Genomic DNA, 21,416 nt, shown 5'->3' on the forward strand with positions numbered 1-21,416 from the left:
CGAACGATATCGTTATCTGCCCTGATTTGTTGAAAACTGGAGGCGTATGCCTTTTCTGTGACAATTATTATTATTATTAACTACATAAGTGTCACAAAAAAGGCGTACACCTCCCATTTTCAACAAATCAGGGCAGATTACGAGGTCATTCGAGATGATGACTGGCTAGGAGCGTGCTGTGCGGTGAAGTTCATTTTAAAGACCTATTTGCCATTCGTTGAGCACAGGGTGCACATGATGCGTCTTTGCCATGGTTGGACTTGCATTTGGCAGCAAGCCGGAACCACTCAGGCACGCGGGTCATCGCGTTCTTGCGATGTCGCTCTCTATGCTACCTCACTCTCAAAACAGAACTTTACCGCATAGCATGTTGTCCGCACAACCGTTGCCACGAGTGGTTGGGTTATCGCTTCTGATTCGGTGAGCGAGGGGGCGTACGCATTTTTGTAGCAATTTGGATATACGGTAATTTCTTTACATCCTTTATGAGACGCTACGTTGGCCTACTCTCTTAAAAATGAACTTCACCGCATAACACGCTCCATATCATTTGAGATGGTTGGATGGGAGCGTGCTATGCGGTGAAGTTCATTTTTAAGTGTGCAGGTGGTAACTATAGAAGTTACCTTTTCACACTAGTTTTCTCCCTCTCCCCTCCTTAGCTACGCGCTTCGACAAAGAAACCTTCCTCCCTCCCCTACAGTGAGGGTCTGGATCCGCCCGTCTACAGCTCGTCTCACTCTCGTCGCTCATGTTGGGACGATTCATCAGGATCAGCGGCGCGGCCATTCGTGTCGCCACTAAACTAAACAGCGCTTCTTCCGTGGGCGTTTGCAGTTGTCGCACATATGGACCAAATCAAGCAATTGCAGCCGGCGATGTAAGAACTTCAGTCAACCGAGCCTACACTCTTAAAAATGAACTTCACCGCATAGCACGCTCCTAGCCAACCATCATCTCGAATGATATCGTTATCTGCCCTGATTTGTTGAAAACGGCAGGCGTACGCCTTTTCTGTGACAATTATGAACAGCATAAGTGTCACAGAAATGGCGTACGCCCCCCGTTTTCAACAAATCAGGGCAGATAACGATATCATTCGAGATAATGGTTGGCTAGGAGCGTGCTATGCGGTGAAGTTCATTTTTAAGAGTGTAACGCGAGCACACGGCCTAGCGGGAAGACAGACCAAGCAAACTCCCTTTCTATAGCGAGAACACGAGTCCCGTAGCTACAGGTATACGGACGCCCTATATGCCGGTTCCGGTTGCGAAGGTTTCCGAAACGGCACATGAAACGACGCATCACTCACGGAGAACAGAGAAAAGAACCGTCCTATTGGGTCCAGAGCTTTTCATGTATAGGAGAGTGAAACACTGCACTCCTCATAGATGGAGCCACAGCAATTCGGGAATAATATGGTCGCTCGGCGTAGCTCAAGCCCGCATATAAGATCAAGTGACAAGTAGGACACCGGTATCCCACAGTCCAGCATAGGGTTAATCTTTGGCCTAATCCTTGTGTGTCCTTGTTCAGCCTTATCTAGATTTCCACTCTGATGCCACATAACGGTCAAAATTGTAGCACAAGATACTGCAGTAGATATTGCCCATAGTAGTTAGGTCGTGGTTTGTGCTGCCCGGCGTCTGTGCGCAATGATCGCTAGAGACGTTCCTGTGACGTCATACCACAAACGCCCTACCCCCGAGCGTCGTGCCGCTGTAGATACCGATAGGCAAACAGTTGGATTAGCAGATGAAATGCAGAAACACTACGCGGTTTCAAAGTACGTAAGTGCAGCACACCGATGTCAACAGAGCGAATGCCTTTCTTCACTTTCAGCGAAAAGCAGCAGCAGTTAGGTAGACACAAGATTGTACGCGATGAGCATTTCCTTCTTTGCACGAGACCCACCAGAATGCGTCATATATTTGCATAACGATCAGCACAGCTTAAATCGCTCCAGCTGGAGCGCGTTCATTAGGTACATCCCATGACAACATCTAACGGAGTGCCATAAAAAATTATTGGTTCACTGTATAACGGTATAAGTAGTAGTTTCGGCCTGGTTACTTCTTCACATTCTTTTTCCGAACGGGACTTTTGATACCGTGTGGACTCCGTGGACCGAGTGGGATTGGACTCTTGAGTGAGATTGGACTCCCGGTCGGACTAGCTGACCGGACCATCTCTCCAAGCTGCTCCACCGCTCCTCTGACTGTTTTCGGCGAAGCCGCCTTTTCAGCTGCGAAAGACTTCAGCTCAGACATCCCTACTCGACGCGTGGCCATGGGACTCGATGGTGAGTAAAGCCCATCTTCGTGGACGGTTTCGTGCGGTTCTGGTAGCAGTAGAACCAGGACTCCAACAAGAATGCAGGTGGCCCCAAAAAAGTAGGATCCTATTCCCTTTACGTAAGAATCCTACAAAGGACAACAGGTTACCAAATGTTACGAGTTGAAACCCCAGCCGAACACATCAGCACACATAATAAAGAGACCGTAAAAACAAGGGGTTGTGTGCACGGACAGACCACGGTAGCATGAACATGATCATTTGATTTCACATTATCAATGAACCTCACTCAGAGGTTCAGTACGCTAAATATAAATGCACATCACACGGTTCCACGAATTTTCGAAAGAAACCGCACAACTCTAAGGCGTCGCCGAGAATTCTAGCGTCTACCTCCTAACACCAGCACCCCTCCGGTCTCCGCACCACGCTGGAAGAAGCTTGCCGCCGAATCCTTTTCTTTCAAGGACACTAAGCCTAGTAACGAGACGATGTAAACACCGAAGACCGTATATGTTTAGTGTCCTTCGAAGTACAATGCTTGGCTCGTGGAATAAAATCCTACGTCTTAAGGCCGACCCGCATGGTGCATGTTTCTGTGAATGTCGCGCGGCGTAAAACTCTGCATAGCCACGCACCGTGGGGGCGCAAATCCCGCTGCTGCGTGCACAGCAGATTTTGCGTATGTGCTTTACGAAGTGTTGGCAACATTCTCCTCTTTCCTGTTCAGTCCTGAAATGGTTTTTTTTTTTTTTTTTTGTGGGTGTTTCTTTGGTAAAATGGACCCTCACGAGCGAAAATTGTTGTACTTGGAGATGTCCTTCTGCAGCTTTTTTTTTTTTTTTTTGTAAGAGCGGCCATTGCTAAAAAGGAAGTAGGATGCTAGACCGGAACCAGAAGTGACTTACTGCGCCCTGAGCGGTTGCTATGAACGCCCGTGAACAGACTGCTGCTGAACCAGCTCTGATGCAGTGAATCCCGCGCTACGAGCAGCAGCGACGTACAAAATTTTGCGCTGGGCGTGAAAACTCAGCTTTTACGCAAGAAAAGCGCACCATGCGGGTCGGCCTTTACAAGAAGGGACGAAGAAAGAGTTTTTTTTTCTATGCCCTATATCTCACCTGCGTAAGTTCTGATGCCGAAGAATGAGTGGAATATTGGCTATGCGACGGACCAAAAGGCGTTATGGGCCTGTTTTGCCCTCTCTTACTGTAGCGACATTCGCGAGTTTTAATATACAGGGTGTCTCGGTTAAATCTCCGGGCTAAATAATTCGCGAACGGGTGCACCAGTCGAAGAACTTTCTTTTTACAAGTATCTGTCCAACGAGCTGCGCGCCGTGTGAATGAGTGGGAGGCATGAAAGGAACAACATAGAAGGGACATATAGAGGCGCTCATTATTAAAATAAAAATTCAAATGAGTTTCGTGAAAAACAACTTCTAAATCAGGGCGCCGTCGGCATTAAAATGGGTACTACCCCTTTTGGGACCTTCAGTGGACACCTTCTCGATAAAAATGTCACCCGGCCAAGCGGGTCATTTGTTGCAGTAATTAATTTGTTTTCTGTTTACATATTTTTGTCGCAGCTGGTCGCGGTGAGGCGCAAAAGGACGCTCTTCCGCTCCCTTATCCACCGATGAATTAAGCGTTCTTGAGCTTACTTCGCAACGGGGAGTGCCGAAGAAAAAGTTTGGGCCAGTGTTGTGCTAGTGGAAAGCGTGTGATATCAAGGTACTATGCGCGATCATAACAGAGAAAGGGCGCATATTAGTCAGATACGCGGGGTGGGGGACTGGCGCTCTTACTTTTTCACCCAAACCTTATCCATAGTGTTAAAACTTCTTGTCGCCCTTTTTGGAGAGGAGTGCGACGACTCTCCTGGGTAGTCCTGTGTGGGCGGGCGAACTAAATGTAGCTTGAACCTCAAACGTACGCAGCCTCGGTCTTCCAATCACCAGCGATGACACTGTCATTCTTGGCAATGGTCGGCGCGCAGCGTGCTATGCGGTGAAGCTCTGTTTTTAGAGTGTAGATGGTATCGGACAGAAACTTGGAAAAAGGAAAGTTATTCGATTGGTGCACCCGTTCGCGAATTATTTAGCCCGGGGACACCCTGAGACACCCTGTATAGATTGGAAGGAGTTCATGGCAGCCAATCGCATAATTCCTTTAGTCACGCCGGTGATATTCCATTTGACAGCTTCGATCATCGTATCGTAGAATGCTCCCGATCTCCTACACTCTCAAATCCAAGCTTCACCACATAGCACGCTGGAGGCCAACCGTCGTACAGAGTGGTATTTGTGGAAAGCGCGGGACGCACACCTTTTTATGACAATTAACATTTCTGCAAAGTGTCACAAAAAGGCGTACGCCTCCCGTTTTCTACAAATCAGGGGACAGAACGATGTCGTTCGGGATGATGGTTGGCTAGAAGCGTGCTATGTGGTGAAGTTCATTTCTAAGAATGTAGGTACCCCCCAACCTGTTAACTCGGTATTGTGCATTGTCATTGCCCAGAGACGCCGCAAGACATTACAAGAGGGGCGTCGTTCGTACCAGAAAGGTTGTGAAACCCTTGGTGAAGACACCGGAGTAGGTGAAGACGCTGAAGGTGGTCATCGCAGTTGCGCGCATTTCTGTCGGATAGTGAGTCATAATAAGAGCGGGAAGCATACGGAAGGCAGTGATTGTTAGCATCACCACGGTCGCGCTTAAAAACAAAATCAGCAGGGCATCGCTGGTCCCTGAAAGGATACAAAATGGGTTTGTTCAGCCAATGCTCCGATGGTTGAGACGAAAACACATACGTGACTTGACAAATGTGAAACCCCCGAAGAGAACTCCCGATATGATTAGGGAGCCAGAGGCGGTGAAGCGTATTCCGACCATGCTGGCTACCATGTAGGAGACGCCCAGGCCCAAAGCGGAAATGAAGAGATGCCAGGGGAATATCTTGGACATATCCGACGTATTCAGCTCCACAATGAAGATGTAATAGGCCGTCGACAGGGATGTACTGTGTATGTTGGAGGAGCAGATCACGCTCATTACATAGAAGTTCGTTGCTAACTCTATCTCGCCTCATCGATAGGGTCTATACTATATTAATACGCTCGCGGGTTCACCGACTTCTATAATTACAGAGATCGAATGAATATATAACTGACCTCGATGGATCAATTGATAACGTGTCGGCTTACTGATCCAATTTTACAGGTTGAAACCCGTCCGAGGACGCGAGCGTCTTAATGTCATCCTTCGCGAGGGACGTTGAATACGGTGTGCTGATAAGTAGCACAATGTACTGAAAGTCGAGTGCAAAGGGGTGGACGCTTGTCTTGTCAATGTTCGTTAGCTTCACTAGTCTGTTCAAGGACTTCCACCTACACGTCCACCCCTATTGCACCCGACTTTCAGTACATTGTACTGCTTGCGAGGATTTGCAGAACCCTCCGTTTCAATCAAGAATACCACGCATAATAGCTCATGATCATGTAAGGCAGTTTTGGCATCTTATCGTGGACCGGTGATCGCATTCTCGTTCTCTCTCTCTCTCTACCAATTCTTTTAAGTCCAGTGCAGATAACCACGACAATCATAAACCGCGATCTGGTATTTTCGAAAATGGCTTTACGACCCTCATAGTAGTCGATTATGATCCTGATACGACCCGAAATGTATATTGGTTGTAATTCGTTCGCCCATGCAGACTCAGGCTTTTACATTATGGAGTTCATCCGCCAGCTGGCCTGCATATACGTAGGGAGTTACTTTTTCGACCCGACTCCACCCGTTATTCCCCCCGAACTGACCTCCGACCAATTCGGGTTAAATAAACCCGATTTCTCCCCGAATTCCAGTCATTATGAAATCCTCAAGTGACGTTTCCACTGAAGACGAACAAAGGCCGCCACGTGTAACACATGTGAGAATGGGTCACTTACGTTCCCAGCAATACACCCGTGCACTTCTGTCAATACTGTCTATGCGTTCGGGGATTACCGCTGGAAGGTCACGATTTCGCAAAAAAAGAAAAAAAAAGAGAGAGAATAGGAAAGGACTTAATAGACAAAAGGAGAAACAAAAACACCCGATAACACCCGAAGGCACAATTATCGCCCGATTTCTCCCCAAGTTACAGATTTAAAAATAGCGCCCGATTTTTATTCCCCGATTTTGAGAAAGCATTTAACCCGAAAAAGTCACTCCCTACATATACGCCATCTTGTTAGTTTACTATCCATCCCCATCGGTTGCGTCGTATGGCGAAATTCTTGGTCACTTCAGACAATCGTGCCCAGCTTTCAGTTTGTTACCGACGTTGAAACTGCTACGCGTATATAAAGAAAGTCGTACCAGGCGATTGCCAGAATCACTGTCTTGCGGCGGAGCGTGGGAATGAAGAGACCCAAGCACCCAACTTTGGACGTCGATATCTGTTTTCGAGACTAAAATATACAAAAGAAGAACGGCGTTGAACAGACTGAAGCCTGCAATAGTTCTAAAGTAACCTACTAGTAGCTGAGGTCAATTGTACACAGGAGAACTAACACGACGTTGAAGGCTAAATTCGATAAAAGAATTGCTCTTGATAGTAAGGCAACAGCGCATTCTTCCATTTCCGGTCGGACACGGTACTATCGCGCCGTGCACCAACCCTCATACTTTCCCCTACGGTACTGGAGTTTAAATACTCTAGTACCTGAAATTAGTGAGTAAATCAATGAAAGAAGGACCGTCGCTCAAGGCATTGCGGTACTCTGCGCACCCGTTAGGCACCATGTTACTCGCGAAGGAGGCTAAAGTGAAGAGCTTACCCGTTCATACTTGGTCAAGGCCTTGTTGATTTTTTCTTTCACCTCGGCGTCGGCCATCCCATTGATTCTGGCCGCACGTAGCACAAGCTTTTCCGCTTCGCCGAGTCTTTGACTGATCACTAACCACTCGGGCGATTCCTTCATGAGGCTGTGGAGCAGACAAGTAGTAACTCATGCAAGCGAGTGACACAGTGAGAGTACGTAATATTTAAAGCGAGCCACGTGGCCATCTAGATCAACGCCGAGGCTGTGAAGAATGTCAAACACGGCGCTCTTCACGCTTCACCGCAGAGCACGCTCCCAGCCAACCATCAACTCGAATGATATCGTTATCTGCCCTGATTTATTGAAAACGGGAGGCGTACGCCTTTTTTGTGACACCTATGGGGGGGGTGTCGAGGTAGCTTGCCGTTGTTGGCCGCACTCAAGTGGGCATCGTCACGACTATAGCCAAACAAAAAAAAAAAGGAAAGTGGGAGAGGGGAGTTGAGGACCTATACTTCACCGCATAGCACGCTCTGCGCCAACCATTGCCACGAATGATAGGGTTGTTGCTTCTGATTCGAAGAGAGAGGGAGGCGTACGCCCGTTTTGTGAAATTATGAACAGCATAAGTGTAACAAAAAAGGCGTACGCCTCCCGTTTTCAACAAATCAGGGCAGATAACGATATCATTCGAGGCGATGGTTGGCTAGGAGCGTGCTATGCGGTGAAGTTCATTTTTAAGAGTGTAGAACAACTTATCGGCGGACCGGCGCGTAGCACAAGACGCGCCGATAACAAGGCGGGTGACATTCCACCATACACTCTAAAAACAGTTTCACCGCATAGCTCGCTCTGCGCCAACCATTGGCACGAACGATAGTCTTTTTGTGGCAATTTGCATATGTCCCGCCACAAAAAGGCGTACGCCCCCCTCTGTTTTCGAATCAGAAGCGCAATGGTTGTGCAGAAGCGAAGTGGCAATGGTTGGCGCACAGCTTGCTATGCGGTGAAGTTCTGTTTTTAGAGTGTATTTTGTGCAGCCTGAAAGAGCTCGTTGAGATGCGCGTGAACTAGGTACAACGAGGGACGTCCTTAAGACGTTCCAAGGGATGAAGGCATCTCCTTGGCGTCTATCTTTCCATATGGAACTTTTGCGAGAATACAGAACAACCTACTACCAGTCAGACGTGTACATATTTGGAGTATTGTATTTAAAATACTGTATCTTAAATACTTTTTTGAAGTATTTTGTACTCTATCTTAATTACCTTAATTTTCATGTATTTATTATCTTATCATACAATTTTCAGTTTCTTGTACATGTCTGCTACCAGTGCAGGGTACACAAAAGACGAGCACTATACACGAAGCACTGCATGAGCTAGCAACCAGGCTTTGCAATAACTATGACAATAAAGCTTGGTTGTGTAACGACTGTGAGGCCGCTCGTTATTCCATTTTACCACCTTACCGCGAGCATGGGGTAGAGTATCGCCTCTGGCGATGAAACACCCCAGTCACCATCATTAACATATCTTTTAACACTCTTCTGCTGGTTGGTTACATACAGGGTGTCTCACAAAAGGTGTCATTCGGACTTTATAAAAAAACGGGGCGATGGAAAAATACGAGGTAAACGGCATTTGTGTGGGAACTATCTTTGCCACCTTGCGAAAATATTTTCATTTGATTTTAATTAAAAGAAACTGAATTTCTTTAATTTCCCAAATCAACCTCACGTTTGTTTTACAGAATTAGAGAGCTCGTAGCGAACTTAGTCAGATCCACCAAGAAATCCGCTCGATATTGCAAAGGGAACTGTCAAAAAAAGTCCCGAAATTGAGGCTTCAAAGTTTCGGGTATTCAACGGCACACCAAATCAGTCGCAAAGATGCGCGGAGAGGAGGACATGCTCCTGCCCCCTTGAAGCTACACTCTTAGAAATGAACTTTACCGCATAGCACGCTTCCTAGCCAACAACCACCATCTCGTATGATATCGTTATCTGCACTAATTTGTTGAAAACGGGAGGCGTACGCCCGTTTTGTGAAATTATGAACAGCATTAAGTGTCTTTGCGACTGATTTGGTGCGCCGTTGAATGCCCGAAACTTTGAAGCCTCAATTTCGGGACATTTTTTTGGGCAGTTCCATTTGCAATATCGAGCGGATTTCTTGGTGGATCTGACTAAGTAAGCTACGGGCTATCTAATTCTGCAAAAAAAGAAAAGAAAACGTTAGGGTTGACTTGGGAAATTTTGGAGTTCAATTAAAGAAATTCAATTTCATCAAAATCAATTAAAATCAAATGAAAATTTTTTTGCAAGGTGGCAAATTTAGTTGCCACACAAATGCCGTTTACCCCGTCCGAATGACACGTTTTGTGAAACACCCTGAACGTTATCCATGAGCGCTGGAGCAAGAGTGTGTTCTGTAAATTAACGCACATGTAATATATAACTTTGGATGGTTGGTAAGTACCCTCTTTTCAATGAAGCCTCCATGGTGATGCGTGTATACATGTATAGGAGAGTATTACACTAGTCTTGCGTTCTCATCCAGTAGGTATGTGTCAATGCCTGCTATTAAGAATCAATCTCAAACTGCCCTTACAGATATTCGTCAAACGTAATCGCACGTACTATCTCGTCTCAGAAAGCCCCATGTTGAACGTCTTCGCTCATAAACTTTCCAACATCTCGTCTCATAAAATCTCGGGGGCAGACCGTACAAAGCGATATCAATCACGTACCATACCGATATCACAGCCACCACAGAGTATAAAAATACTTACAATGTTGCCAAGAACATGCCGGTAGTGTTGACCATGATAATTGTTTGTAAGCTTCGCCACCCCATCGCCATCTGTTTGTCTATGAAGTGCAGCTCCAAGCCGGCTGTGGTCATGCCAGCTTGAATGACTATGGTGTAGGTCGTCAGCAAGTCGGCTGGAATGCTCTCGATTGCTATCAACATTGCGAACAGGACGTTCAGTTCAGGACAGTGCCCCAAGCATTCGTGCAAATAATGGTCTTAACTATGGCATAGGTTGGTTGAAAATACACGAAAAAACGGGCGGTCCGAATATGGTGCACCTGTATTGGTGCTGAGAGCAGGTCCCAGGTACATAACGAGCATTATCGTTATTTTTTTTAAGTTGGCGCGTTCCAAACGTTTTGAAATCCTGGCCTACAGTTTCCACATGACTTGACACCACGTGACAACCGTTCTGATATTTCAAATAGGCATTCGCGCGCTGGAGGCCAATCAGTGGGATGCATTTAACTCGCGGTGCTCAATATCGACCAGAGTCCCGTTTGCATTGAAACCTGCTATATAGGAACCACAGGAAATCCACAGCTTCCACAGCACATTTCGCGCAAGACTGAATTCAGCGGAGTTTAGGGCTGCAGCCATGGGCAAACGGAAGTTCTCGGCACATTTTTTGCGCGGACGGGAATTGCACATCACTTGGCCCGTAATTTAATTCAATTGAATTCAATTCAATATTTTAAGATTTCACATTCATATACAGGGTGTCCCAGAAAACGTGTCATTGAATTATAATAAAAAAACTGCGCCACCTAGAATCATGCGGTCAAGAGCATTTGTTCTTATTAGGTTTTTGCCACCTCCTAATGTGAGTGTCATGTACTCCAAGTTTAATTATGTAAATATTTGCGAACTCAACTCGGAAATTTGCCAAGTAAAGGTCACTTTTTTACCCCACCAACATGAAGAGCGTGCCGAATTCACTCAGATTCATGATAATTCACAGTGATATTCACGAGCTATCCCATCGGCAAAAACAGCCGAATTGCATGCTTTTCGGAGCACCGGGCCATAGCGCGCGATGACTTTTGAGCGCAATCGCTCTCAGTGCGACGAAAGGAGGTTCCTAAGCCAGCCCACAGAGTGATAGTAGAAAAAGTAACAGTACCTAAAATTGGGAGAGGGAAAGCATTATCCCAGCGAAAGTCGGACGTGATAAGCCGTGCCTGTTTTATCTCTTTCTGCGATGTCGGGGAGGGCTGGGTTTCGAACCTCCTTTCGTCGGACTGACAAACATTGCGCTGTAAAATTCATCGTGCGCTATTCCGTAGAGCATGATGTTCGGCTATTTTTTCCGATGGGATAGCTCCTGAATATCATTGCAATTATCATTAATTTGACTAAATTACACACGCTCTTCACATTGGTGGGGTAAAAAAGTGACCTTTACTAGGCAAATTTCCGACTTAAGCTCGCAAAAATTTACATAATTAAGCTTACATTACACGACATTCACATGAGGAGGTGGCAAAAACCCAGTAAGAACAAATGCCATTGACCGCATGACTCTAGGTGGTGTAGTTTTTTTATTATAATTCAATGACACGTTTTCTGGGACACCCTGTATATAAGCAGCTCAGAGCCAGAGCACATGGCAAATGTACCATTTCCCAAATTAAAGTGTGCACTGAAAAGTATGGCGATATGGGAAGATTCCTCTTCACCTGGCTGTCGCACAGTGTGCTGCTTTCATTTGCTATGGTTGTAAACTTGAAAAAACATGGTTGCGGCAATAAACAGCAACTGTCATCAAAGAACGCACTCACCAAGAACGAATGGAAGTACATAGACGACACCACTGGAAATTGCTACGATGCAGCGGCAGGCGTTGTACATGGTCAGTGACCTGGCGAAGATCACTCCGAACCCTCCGATCATGATCAGAAACGAGGACAAGCGAATCATTGTATAACGGCCAAGTCTGTCAGGCAAAGAAACGGAAGCTGTCTTGTCTGGTGGTCTCCTATACCGGTAATGGTAGTGGTACGTCTAGGCTCTGCCTCCTAGTGATGGAGGAACGAATAACCGAGAGACACGGGACGGACACGAAGACAAGCACAAGTGCTTGTGCTTGTCTTCGTGTCCGTCCCGTATCTCTCGGTTATTCGTTCCTTCATCATCATGCACCAGTTAGTCTGCGCCCTATCTCTTTTATCTGCCTCCTAGTGTTTTGCGTCCAGCTTTTCGACCAAGTACGATCGGCGTCTCATAGCGTTTTCCTCTTTGTATTATCCTTGGACGACCTTGTTTTCCCGACGGATGACGTTTCGATTGCATTACTGTTCTATGCAGAATTATTTCACCGTGATTCGCTTTCAACTCTAGTATCGTCGTCCCCGGGTGCAACATGATGATTTTCACTTCTCGACTGATTCCAGCCGACTCACGAACTCTGCCGATTGCTGTCACGTCTCATGTGGCCTGCTATGGATAGTTTTTTTTTTTTTTTTTTGCTTATGCGTGCGCGGCCAATGACCTTGGGTGCGCCGGACGAGGTTATCTCTTGTTCAATAGATGGAGCTGCATGGGGACGGCAGAAGTGGGTACCATTTGGGACCAGAGCGTCGAACCGAAAAGTTTTTCGGTTTGTTTCGGGTTCGGCTCCGGTTCAGCTCCGGAATTCACATTCGGTTCGGTTCGATTCGGGTTCGGTTCGATTGACCAGTTCAGAAGCTGTAAATCGGTTCGAAACCAGTTCGAGGTTCTAATATGCTACTAAATTATAGGTAGCCAGCATCTATTTCTGCTTTTCGACCAACAGAACCCCCCTTTCATCCCTTCTCCGGGCAACGTGCCGCCAATCTAGGCAGGCAGACCGCTCGAATCCTCACGTCACCTCCCCCCACTCCCCACCCCCAGGGAAAATGAAACTATAGGCCTAGATTATAGCGGTAACACGTCATCTGGAAGTGGAACGTATTTTTTATGTAGGATCTTCATATGGCAAATGAACTATTGTCTCTATTGCTCAAATGAACTTCCAACGCCCCATTGAAGTCTCAAGACTTGCCTTCTTGGTCGTTTCTAGGTTGATGCACTAACAGTATATTGTTGGAGAGACTTCACTCACCGAAACATGCATTCACTTTCATTGTGCTTCCTTTCGCCTTCATTGCGCTCGCCTGCATTCTGACAGACTTGGAACAACTTCGGCCAGCGTCTGCACCTCTAAAATCGAAACTAAGTACCGCACGCCGCTGTCGGTGCCGGGGCACTTCCAAGTTACAAATGGAAAGACTGAACTGCTGCGACAGGCGAGTCGCGGCACACTTGCAGCAGCAGTGCAGTGCAGCCTTATTGAACATAGTGGTTCTTTGGCTACGATTTTAATGTTCCACATCATGTTACAATGCACTGCTGCTGCAAACTTTCGTTCGAACGTAGGAATGACAAAACACGTTTCTTCTATAAGTGGTGGCAAGAGGACAACTCCGTTCACCCTTGGCCTTGTACGTCTCGCGCTACCGAATGGACCTCCAGATCTCCAGTATTACGTCACATATGACGGATGTCGCCAAAAGACGATGCGATAGATAACAGGCGGCACACACCAACCCGAACCGATATCCTGAACCGATAACCGAAGTTTCTAGATCGGTGCGGTTCCGGTTCAACTCCAGGCTGGCGCTAGTAATTACGGTTCAGTTCCTGTTCAGTTCCAGCTAAAAATAACGGTTAATCCCGATTTTCGGTTCCGGTTCGATTCGACGCTCTGGTTGGGACATCGCTCGAGCAGAGCGAACTCGTCGGCTTCACTCAATGACCGATTATTGTCTTCTGTGCTAACCACATGGGTTTATTTTGGCGCGCGCTGAGTGTGGTTCGCCGAGGACCGCTATAGGATGCGACGAAAAAAAGTCACCGACGACGAAAAGTCATTTTCGAAGTCACCCTTCGACGCGACAACTCGTTTTCGATCACTTCATTCGACGACCTACTAGATTATAGCGACGACGTCATACGGACCCCTTTCCAGCGCCACATTTGGAGGCTAGCGGTGGCGCTACTCATCGGTCCGGTTATTGCCTCCTCAATTTCTACAGTACTCTGTACTTTAGCTTACCTTAGTATTTTTGTACAGGCGGTGGATGTCCCACGAGAGATGCTTCCTTCTCAAGTTGATTATCATCATCCTACGCGTTTTCATAGGAACTGTTGCTGTCGCCTGCTACGGTAATCGTGCCTTCCGCTTCTGTGCGTTCAAAATTCAAATTTCCAGCGTCCAATCACGATGCGAATCTCGCGGACCAATGCCCCTGGCGGATCGTGCGGACGGGCTTCTAATTGGGTTTGCCGATTATGACATGGTCGCTATAATCTAGTAGGTCGTGCTTCATTCACAACTGTAACCCAGCCGGTTGTTGCTGTTCATACCTGTCAGACACATTTCCAGCGATAGGTTGGCTCGTCATTATGGCGAAAAGGTAGAGCATGTTGGAGGACATGATAAGCCCTTCTCTGACGCACACCAAATCCCACTGCGAAAGAAAGCAAATGTTTTGGACTGTGCTTGCTCGCATTAATATGTTGCCGTCGTATACGAGGGGCGTTCAATAAGCCTATCATAGAAGCGCGAACTCTGGGGCCCAAGAACACATTTTTACTTTCCACCCCAGCTCCCCCGGACATCAGCGCACTTCACACATCGCTTCCAAGTTCCCCCGATTCCTAAAGAGGAGAAACATTTGTCGCGACCCTGCAAATAGTCGATGAAAGAAGGAAGTCACTGAAAAGGTTAGCCAGTTGTAGGACTCGAACCCACATCTTCTGGATTACCGGTCCAGGGCTCTACCAATTGAGCTAAGCTAACACACCTCCTTTCTATGTGTTCCAGTCTCAGAACATCAGTTCTCTCATCTGCAAATAGTGTTCGACTGCCTCCTTGAGCTCATCATCATCAAGAAATCGCGCTGTCCTCGAAGCATGGGCGGATCCCGAAGGGACGCCTTGGGGGACCTTGGGGGCCCGGTTGGCGTTCCGGTTGGCCCAATGGTTGGCGGACAACGTGCTATGCGGTGAAGCCCTGTTTTGAGAGTGAGGCAGCTGGTAGAACTTTGGAACATTTTATGCACAACATATGCGACAACTATTACCTCCTAAAAGGTGCAAATGCTTTTTCCAAAGGGTGTATGGTGGTAAGGTTAAGATTGTTTGCTATACAGGTCCACGCGCGTGTTCGAGGCGGTGAGTTTTCATTTTCCCGGGAGGGGCAAGGGCGCACCGCGAAGTAAGTACTCTGGCTGGGGGGGGATATGTTTATTAAGAAAAAAAAAAGAAAGGAAACGTAAGCCAGATGGATGTCAGCTTGTTATTTTAAAAAAAAGTGAAAGGGGGAAAACAAAAAGGCAAAGAAAGGAAGAAAGCAAAAGAAAACGAAAAGAAGGAAGAAAAGGAAAAGAAAAATAAAGAACACAAAACTAAAGCTGAAGAATCACACATTCTGGCTTGCTCCTATGATGTGTGCAGAACTGGTATAGAAATAAGAGGAAGGAAGAACAGAAAAAAAAAAGAAGAAACAGAGAGAGCGTAAACAGTGAACACGTGCACAACTGAAGGCATTACGCCTTTGAAAACTGAGTGCAAAAGGAACAAAATGCATTGAATCCTCGGTGTTTGACCCGAAATGCGCGCAATATAATGAATATGGTTAATGAAATGGAGCAGAGGGAGTACAACCCGCTCTCAACGGATATGCGTTCCGAACACACTACCGTTACACCTCACGGGCAGCTGCGGGTACCTTTTCGACTGCTTCGTTTCATTGATCTGATTGCTTTGGGCGAAATTCAGGCTATGTGTTGTGTCACCCTCTGTGTTTCCTCGCCTCACCTTCTACTGTGATAATGAGTATGTTTTGCGGATACATATTTTACAAATTGCAAGATGCATTTTTGGGGTTGGTGCCTCATCGCTCTTTTGACCCGGGCGCGCCGAGCCCCAAAGGTTGGTGTCAGTCTCTTAGCGGGACTTCCCGGAGGTGGCAGCGCCCCCCCTAGTTCATGTTCCGGGGGTGCAACGCCCCCCCCCCCCCCCCCCCCCCCCCGCAGTCGGCATCTATTGTGCCAGCATTATAGACTATTCCTGAAGTTGTACTTTTGTGGAATGTGTATATCAGGGGCCGTACGTATTCGCTGTTACGATCGTCGCTGGGTAGGCATCGAAATTTTTAATCGTGCCGCTAACGTTTTATGAAGCCGGTGTACTTCACCAATACTTCACCAATACTTCACCAGCGCCAGCGTTTTGTCTATCTTCTGTCGGGTATGCTGAACGACAACAAAAGCGGGGAAGGGGAACTTCGCAGGATTTCCTTTCAAGCTTACCTCCGTAACGATGGTGTGTCCGTGTCCTTCTAACTGGAACTGCCAGGATTCGCAAGGAACTATGGTTCTCTTTGCGGAGTCATCAGTCGGAACTGCGGGTTCGTACCTGAAAGTAATAGGCTTCACCTCAGAGTGCTTTCGCACGTTCAGTGTAACCAACACCCAAGTAGCTATACATGCCTTTCTGCACCGCTTCCGGTTTGTTGCCAAAAGGACATCCGGTTTCGCATCAAACACTCTCTGCGCCAACCACTATGCCGACTGATACAGTTATTGCTTCTGATTTGAGGACGGAGAGGGCCATATACGCCTTCTTATGGCAATTTAATTTGCCACAAGGAGGTATACGCCTCCAGTTTTCAGCAAATCAGGAAAGCGAAACATATAACTTTGCATTGCGGCTGGATCCGAGCGTCCTTAGTCGCGGAAGGACCGGAAGTCTTCTTGGCACCGGAAGTTGTGGCGAGGGCTTGTTTATGTTTACCCGAGAATGTCGTGCATAGTCGAATACCGTCTATCGATGACTATTTGGCGCACTATTACTATACTTGTGCATCAACTACGGGCGAGTCATGTTATATTGCTGTGCAATTTCATGATTCTCGTTCCATAAAATACGCTCGTTGTAAACTTGATACTGCGCATTTTAATAGAAATGAGAGGATCAGAAGAACGGCTATGGAACCCTATCTCATGAAATATTTACCTGGTGCAAGAGGACAAGACCCCTCTATCGTCCTTTGGTATGGAGACATTCAGCCAGTCAGAGTCTGATATGTTTGCAAGCGTGTCAGGCTTCTTGCACCAGTGGTTGTAGCTTGCTGTTGCGTAGGTCATGAAGATCATGTGCAGTTCGTAAGTCTTATAATAAGCAGGAAAAAAAGACATTTGACATTAGTGCTCCATCCCTCGCGCGACGAATCATTTACGCTGCTTTCAGAGTTGGAATGGGGAAGCCAATGGCGACGGTCTCAGCTGGGTGGTACCGACACAAATGAAATTCTGATTCCAGCTGAATAATTCATACACAGGTGGCGCTATCGAGAAGCTCCCTTTTCAGTGATCGTCCCTGAGCATAGCCTTCTACAGGGTGTCCCAGAAAACGTGTCATTGAATTATAATAAAAAAACTACGCCACCTAGAATAATGTGGTCAACAGCATTTGTTCTTATTAGGTTTTTGCCACCTCCTAAGGTGAATGTCATGTACTCCAAGTTTAATTTTGTCAACATTTGCGAACTGAATTCAGAAATTTGCCAAGTAAAGGTCACTTTTTTACCCCACCAATACGAAGAGCGTGCCGAATTCACTCAAATTCACGATAATTCACAGTGATATTTACGAGCTATCCCATCGAAAAAAATTGCCGAATATCATGCTTTTCGGACCACCGGACCATAGCGCGCGATGACTTTTTGAGCGCAATCGCTCGCAGTGCGACGAAAGGAGGTTCCGAAGCCAGCCTACAGAGTGATAGTAGAAAAAGTAACAGTTCCTAAAATTGGGAGAAGGAAAGCATTATCCCAGCGAAAGTCGGACGTGATAAGCCGTGCCTGTTTTATCTCTTTCTGCGATGTCGGGGAGGGCTGGGTTTCCAACCTCCTTTCGTCGGACTAGCAAAGATTGCGCTGAAAAATTCATCGTGCGCTATTCTGTGCGACCTCCGTAGAGCATGATGTTCGGCTATTTTTTCCGATGGGATAGCTCCTGAATATCCCTGTCAATTATCATTAATTTGACTAAATTAGACACGCTCTTCACATTGGTGGGGTAAAAAAGTGACCTGTACTAGGCAAATTTCCGACTTAAGCTCGCAAAAATTTACAGAATTAAACTTACGTTACACGACATTCACATGAGGAGGTGGCAAAAACCCAGTAAGAACAAATGCCATTGACCGCATGATTCTAGGTGGTGTATTTTTTTTTATTATAATTCAATGACACGTTTTCTGGGACACCCTGTATATTCTATACAGGGTGTTTCACCTAAGGTGATAAAAATTCTAATTGGCAACGTACTTGCCGGAGGATTGTGGGACTTTCGGAAATTACCTTGTGGAAACTTATGCCACCATTATGGAAGGCTTTGTACAATTTTTAATTGCGGGAATTTTATTTTTGTCAATTCAACTTTGAAAATTGCCAAGCGAACCTCGCTTTTTTTACACAAAAATGAAGTCCTCCACGGATAACCGCAGACCCAACAAAAACTATGCACAGTATCGCAACAGAAATAGTAAAAAAATTGTAAAAATCACTCCTTAGCCCCGCCCGCTTGATTTTCGCAAAGAAGGGCGGCCGAAATGTGTGTCTAGAGGAGGAAGTGTCCCCGCCTTCATTTGTTTTGCCTTCTTTGTGATAAGACGGTTGTCCCCAGCACCAAGGTCAAAGCGTGGGAAAGAAAGGTAGAACAGAGGCGGGAACACGTCCTCCTCTTCCCGCATCTTACGTGCGCTCTTCTTTGCGACAATCAAACAGGCGGGACTAAAGCGGAATTTTTACTAATTTTTGTGAGGTTGTGACTAACAAAAGTGAGGTTCGCTTGGAGATTTTCAAAGTTCAAGTCAAAAAATAAATTTCTCTCAATTCCCTTTAGGCGAAACAAGACAACAAACTTACTAAAACTTACTTACAAACTAACAAGAAACAACAACAACAAACTTCGGTCAAGAACTGAGCCGTGAGCGGCTCTGAACTTTTACATTGTACTTCGGACGCTTTTGGAACCTGTGTTTTATAGATTGGAACCTTCAGGGAAATGTATTCAAAAAGAAACAAAAAGAACGCGTCGATTAGTGATTTTTTCGAGTAATTAATTGCTTTCTGTTTACACATTGTTTTTGCGTGGAGCAGCATACCAATGCACTCTTCGCTCAGATGACCGGCTGTCAATAACCTGTTCATCCGCCTATAGTTCACACGCGGGTGTAACGGAAGATGAAGAAACGGAAGGGACGATTCGGCATGCCTTCTCGTTGATACTCAATCACAGTACACAGCCTTCGCCCTATCAACCTGTAAGCCTATCTCACCTGCTAGGGAGAACAGCGTACCAACCGGGTAAAGAAGGAGAGGGAATACCAAAGCGTCTCCTACGGCTGTTTCTTATTTTCCGTCAGGCCTTTGCGTCACCTTAATTAATTACTGAAAAAAAAAAAAAAACTGTGTGGAAGCGGGAATATTTTTAGCTGAAGGTTCGGTAAAACCGGTTCCGAAAGCATCCGAAGTAAAATTTAAAAGAGAGGAGTTTTATTTACTTAATGAATGTATGCAAATGAGCCGCTTACTGCTCAGTTCTTGGTCGATATCTCAGGGATGCTCACTCAAAACAAATCGTTTCGATAACTCCACCTCCTCACGAATTATTCTGGGGGGGGGGGGGGGGGACAAACGTGAAACGCACGGTATAGGTGGCTATGGACGAACGCACCGCGACCGCTGTGTACTTGTCGAGTTTGGAAGGAGACGGCAGGAGAAGGCATACCAGATAGCTGAGCGAAGGCTGCTCCGCGCAAGGAATATGTAAACTGAAACCAACTGAGACACTTAAACGAATACATGTATTCAGGGATGTAGTTCCGTATCGGGACCACTGGCTTTTCTAAAGAAAAAAGAATAAAAACAAAAATCAAAGGCTTAGTAACGAAACGAACTAATTAGTAACTAATTTCGTTAGTAATTAGTTACTGACTAATTAGTAACTAATTACTAATGAAATTAAACAGGAATGACCCTCGTATATTGCGTGAAACGTATAAAAATTAAATTTTATCGCCCGTTTCTTGAAGGCGATCCGCCATCAGGACCTTCTGATCTAACCCGAGGCACAGTCTCGACGTCCGCACCGCCTAGTGCGTGCCCAATCTGACGAACCCAACCTGGACTAACCTCACTAAAGTGAGGTGATTTAGCCCAATTCAACGACTCTACCTTTTGCAAGATGGCAAGTTTCGAATCCGTTACGCTAGAAGTGCGTGAGATGGGGTTGTTGAAATGCATATAAAGAAACTTCTAGTCAACAGAATTTTATAATTCGTACATTTTTAGATTCAGTATATGACCTTCTTCCACTTCTATGCAATATTTACCTTCCTAACGCTTTCACCGATTTTTAAAAACGAGTGGTCCCGATACGGAACTACACCAACGAAGGCATATGTATTCGTTTAAGTTTCTCAGTCCCGATACGGAACTACATCCTTATTCGGAAACGTAAGTATCGATGCCGGTTTTTCCCTCGAATATTTCCCCATGAGTCGCTGTAATCGCGAGGCCTAGGGTAATCTCGAGCGAAAACTTACATGGTAAGAGAGGAACGCGAAGAAGAGCACGGTATAGTTGAAGGTGCCCTTCTGCCCCACCGCATCCTTGAACTCTTTGCCCAGAACGTTGAGGGGGAATAGTGCGGGGTCCACCACTTCGTCTGCGCCAACACGATGACGCCTCATCTTGGTTCCGCAAAGTATGTCGGGCAAAGTGCCAGTCGATGCAATATGCAATGGAGAAACAGAAGAGTATATCCAGGCACGTGACACCTTTCTTCTTCTTCTAACCAATCAAATCACATCATTGCCGTGGATCAATTATTGATGTGTTCTCTTTTGGATGTTTGATGTGTTCTACTTGATGAGTTTTGTTTCCACGTCTTTTTCTCCGATTTTGTACAAAATGTATTATTCCTTTTTTGCCCTAACCGTCATCTTCTACATTAGCCGAAATCAACGTGGCTTGTCTCCGGTTTTGTTTTTTAACAGTTGCTGCTACTGCAACCCGGGGGCGGGGCTCCCCTCAAGCTTCCCTAAGCTTTTTGCCTCGCCTCCGTCCATCATGTGTATGGAAAAATAAAGTGAAATAAAATGAAATGAAAAGATGACCGTGAGCCACTAAGGGTCAATATGTAGTGATGAAATGTAAGAAACGTAAGGCGCGAATGCTAACTGACATACAGGGTATCCGGTGAGAAAGTGGTTTTAAATTTCTAAAAATAGGTTTAACATCAGAAAATTATGAAACTACTTGGAATACACACACACAGACTTTTGACACAGATTCAGGCCGTTTGCGTTCGCGTCACACATTAATTAAGCTAATTTTGCTAATTGAACTCGAAAATTAACCAAGCATAGGTAACGTTTTTCTTGATGAATTCGGAAGCCAA

General features: G+C 46.0%; 1 protein-coding gene across 1 annotated transcript; it reads right to left on the reverse strand.

Moving 5' to 3' along the window:
* Nucleotides 1-1,890: 1,890 nt before the first annotated feature.
* LOC135395348 (solute carrier family 22 member 4-like) lies at nucleotides 1,891-20,752 on the reverse strand. Its single transcript, XM_064626584.1, has 11 exons — nucleotides 20,560-20,752; nucleotides 16,963-17,117; nucleotides 16,257-16,362; nucleotides 14,308-14,411; nucleotides 11,700-11,854; nucleotides 9,896-10,067; nucleotides 7,118-7,265; nucleotides 6,657-6,748; nucleotides 5,108-5,316; nucleotides 4,857-5,044; nucleotides 1,891-2,423 (listed from the first exon to the last, which is right to left on the reverse strand). Exons 1-11 carry the CDS (start codon nucleotides 20,704-20,706, stop codon nucleotides 2,070-2,072), a joined length of 1,830 nt encoding a protein of 609 aa, XP_064482654.1. The 5' UTR covers nucleotides 20,707-20,752; the 3' UTR covers nucleotides 1,891-2,069.
* Nucleotides 20,753-21,416: the final 664 nt, after the last annotated feature.

This window comes from Ornithodoros turicata, chromosome 5 (genome assembly GCF_037126465.1).
Source record: "Ornithodoros turicata isolate Travis chromosome 5, ASM3712646v1, whole genome shotgun sequence".
NCBI lineage: Eukaryota > Metazoa > Arthropoda > Arachnida > Ixodida > Argasidae > Ornithodoros > Ornithodoros turicata.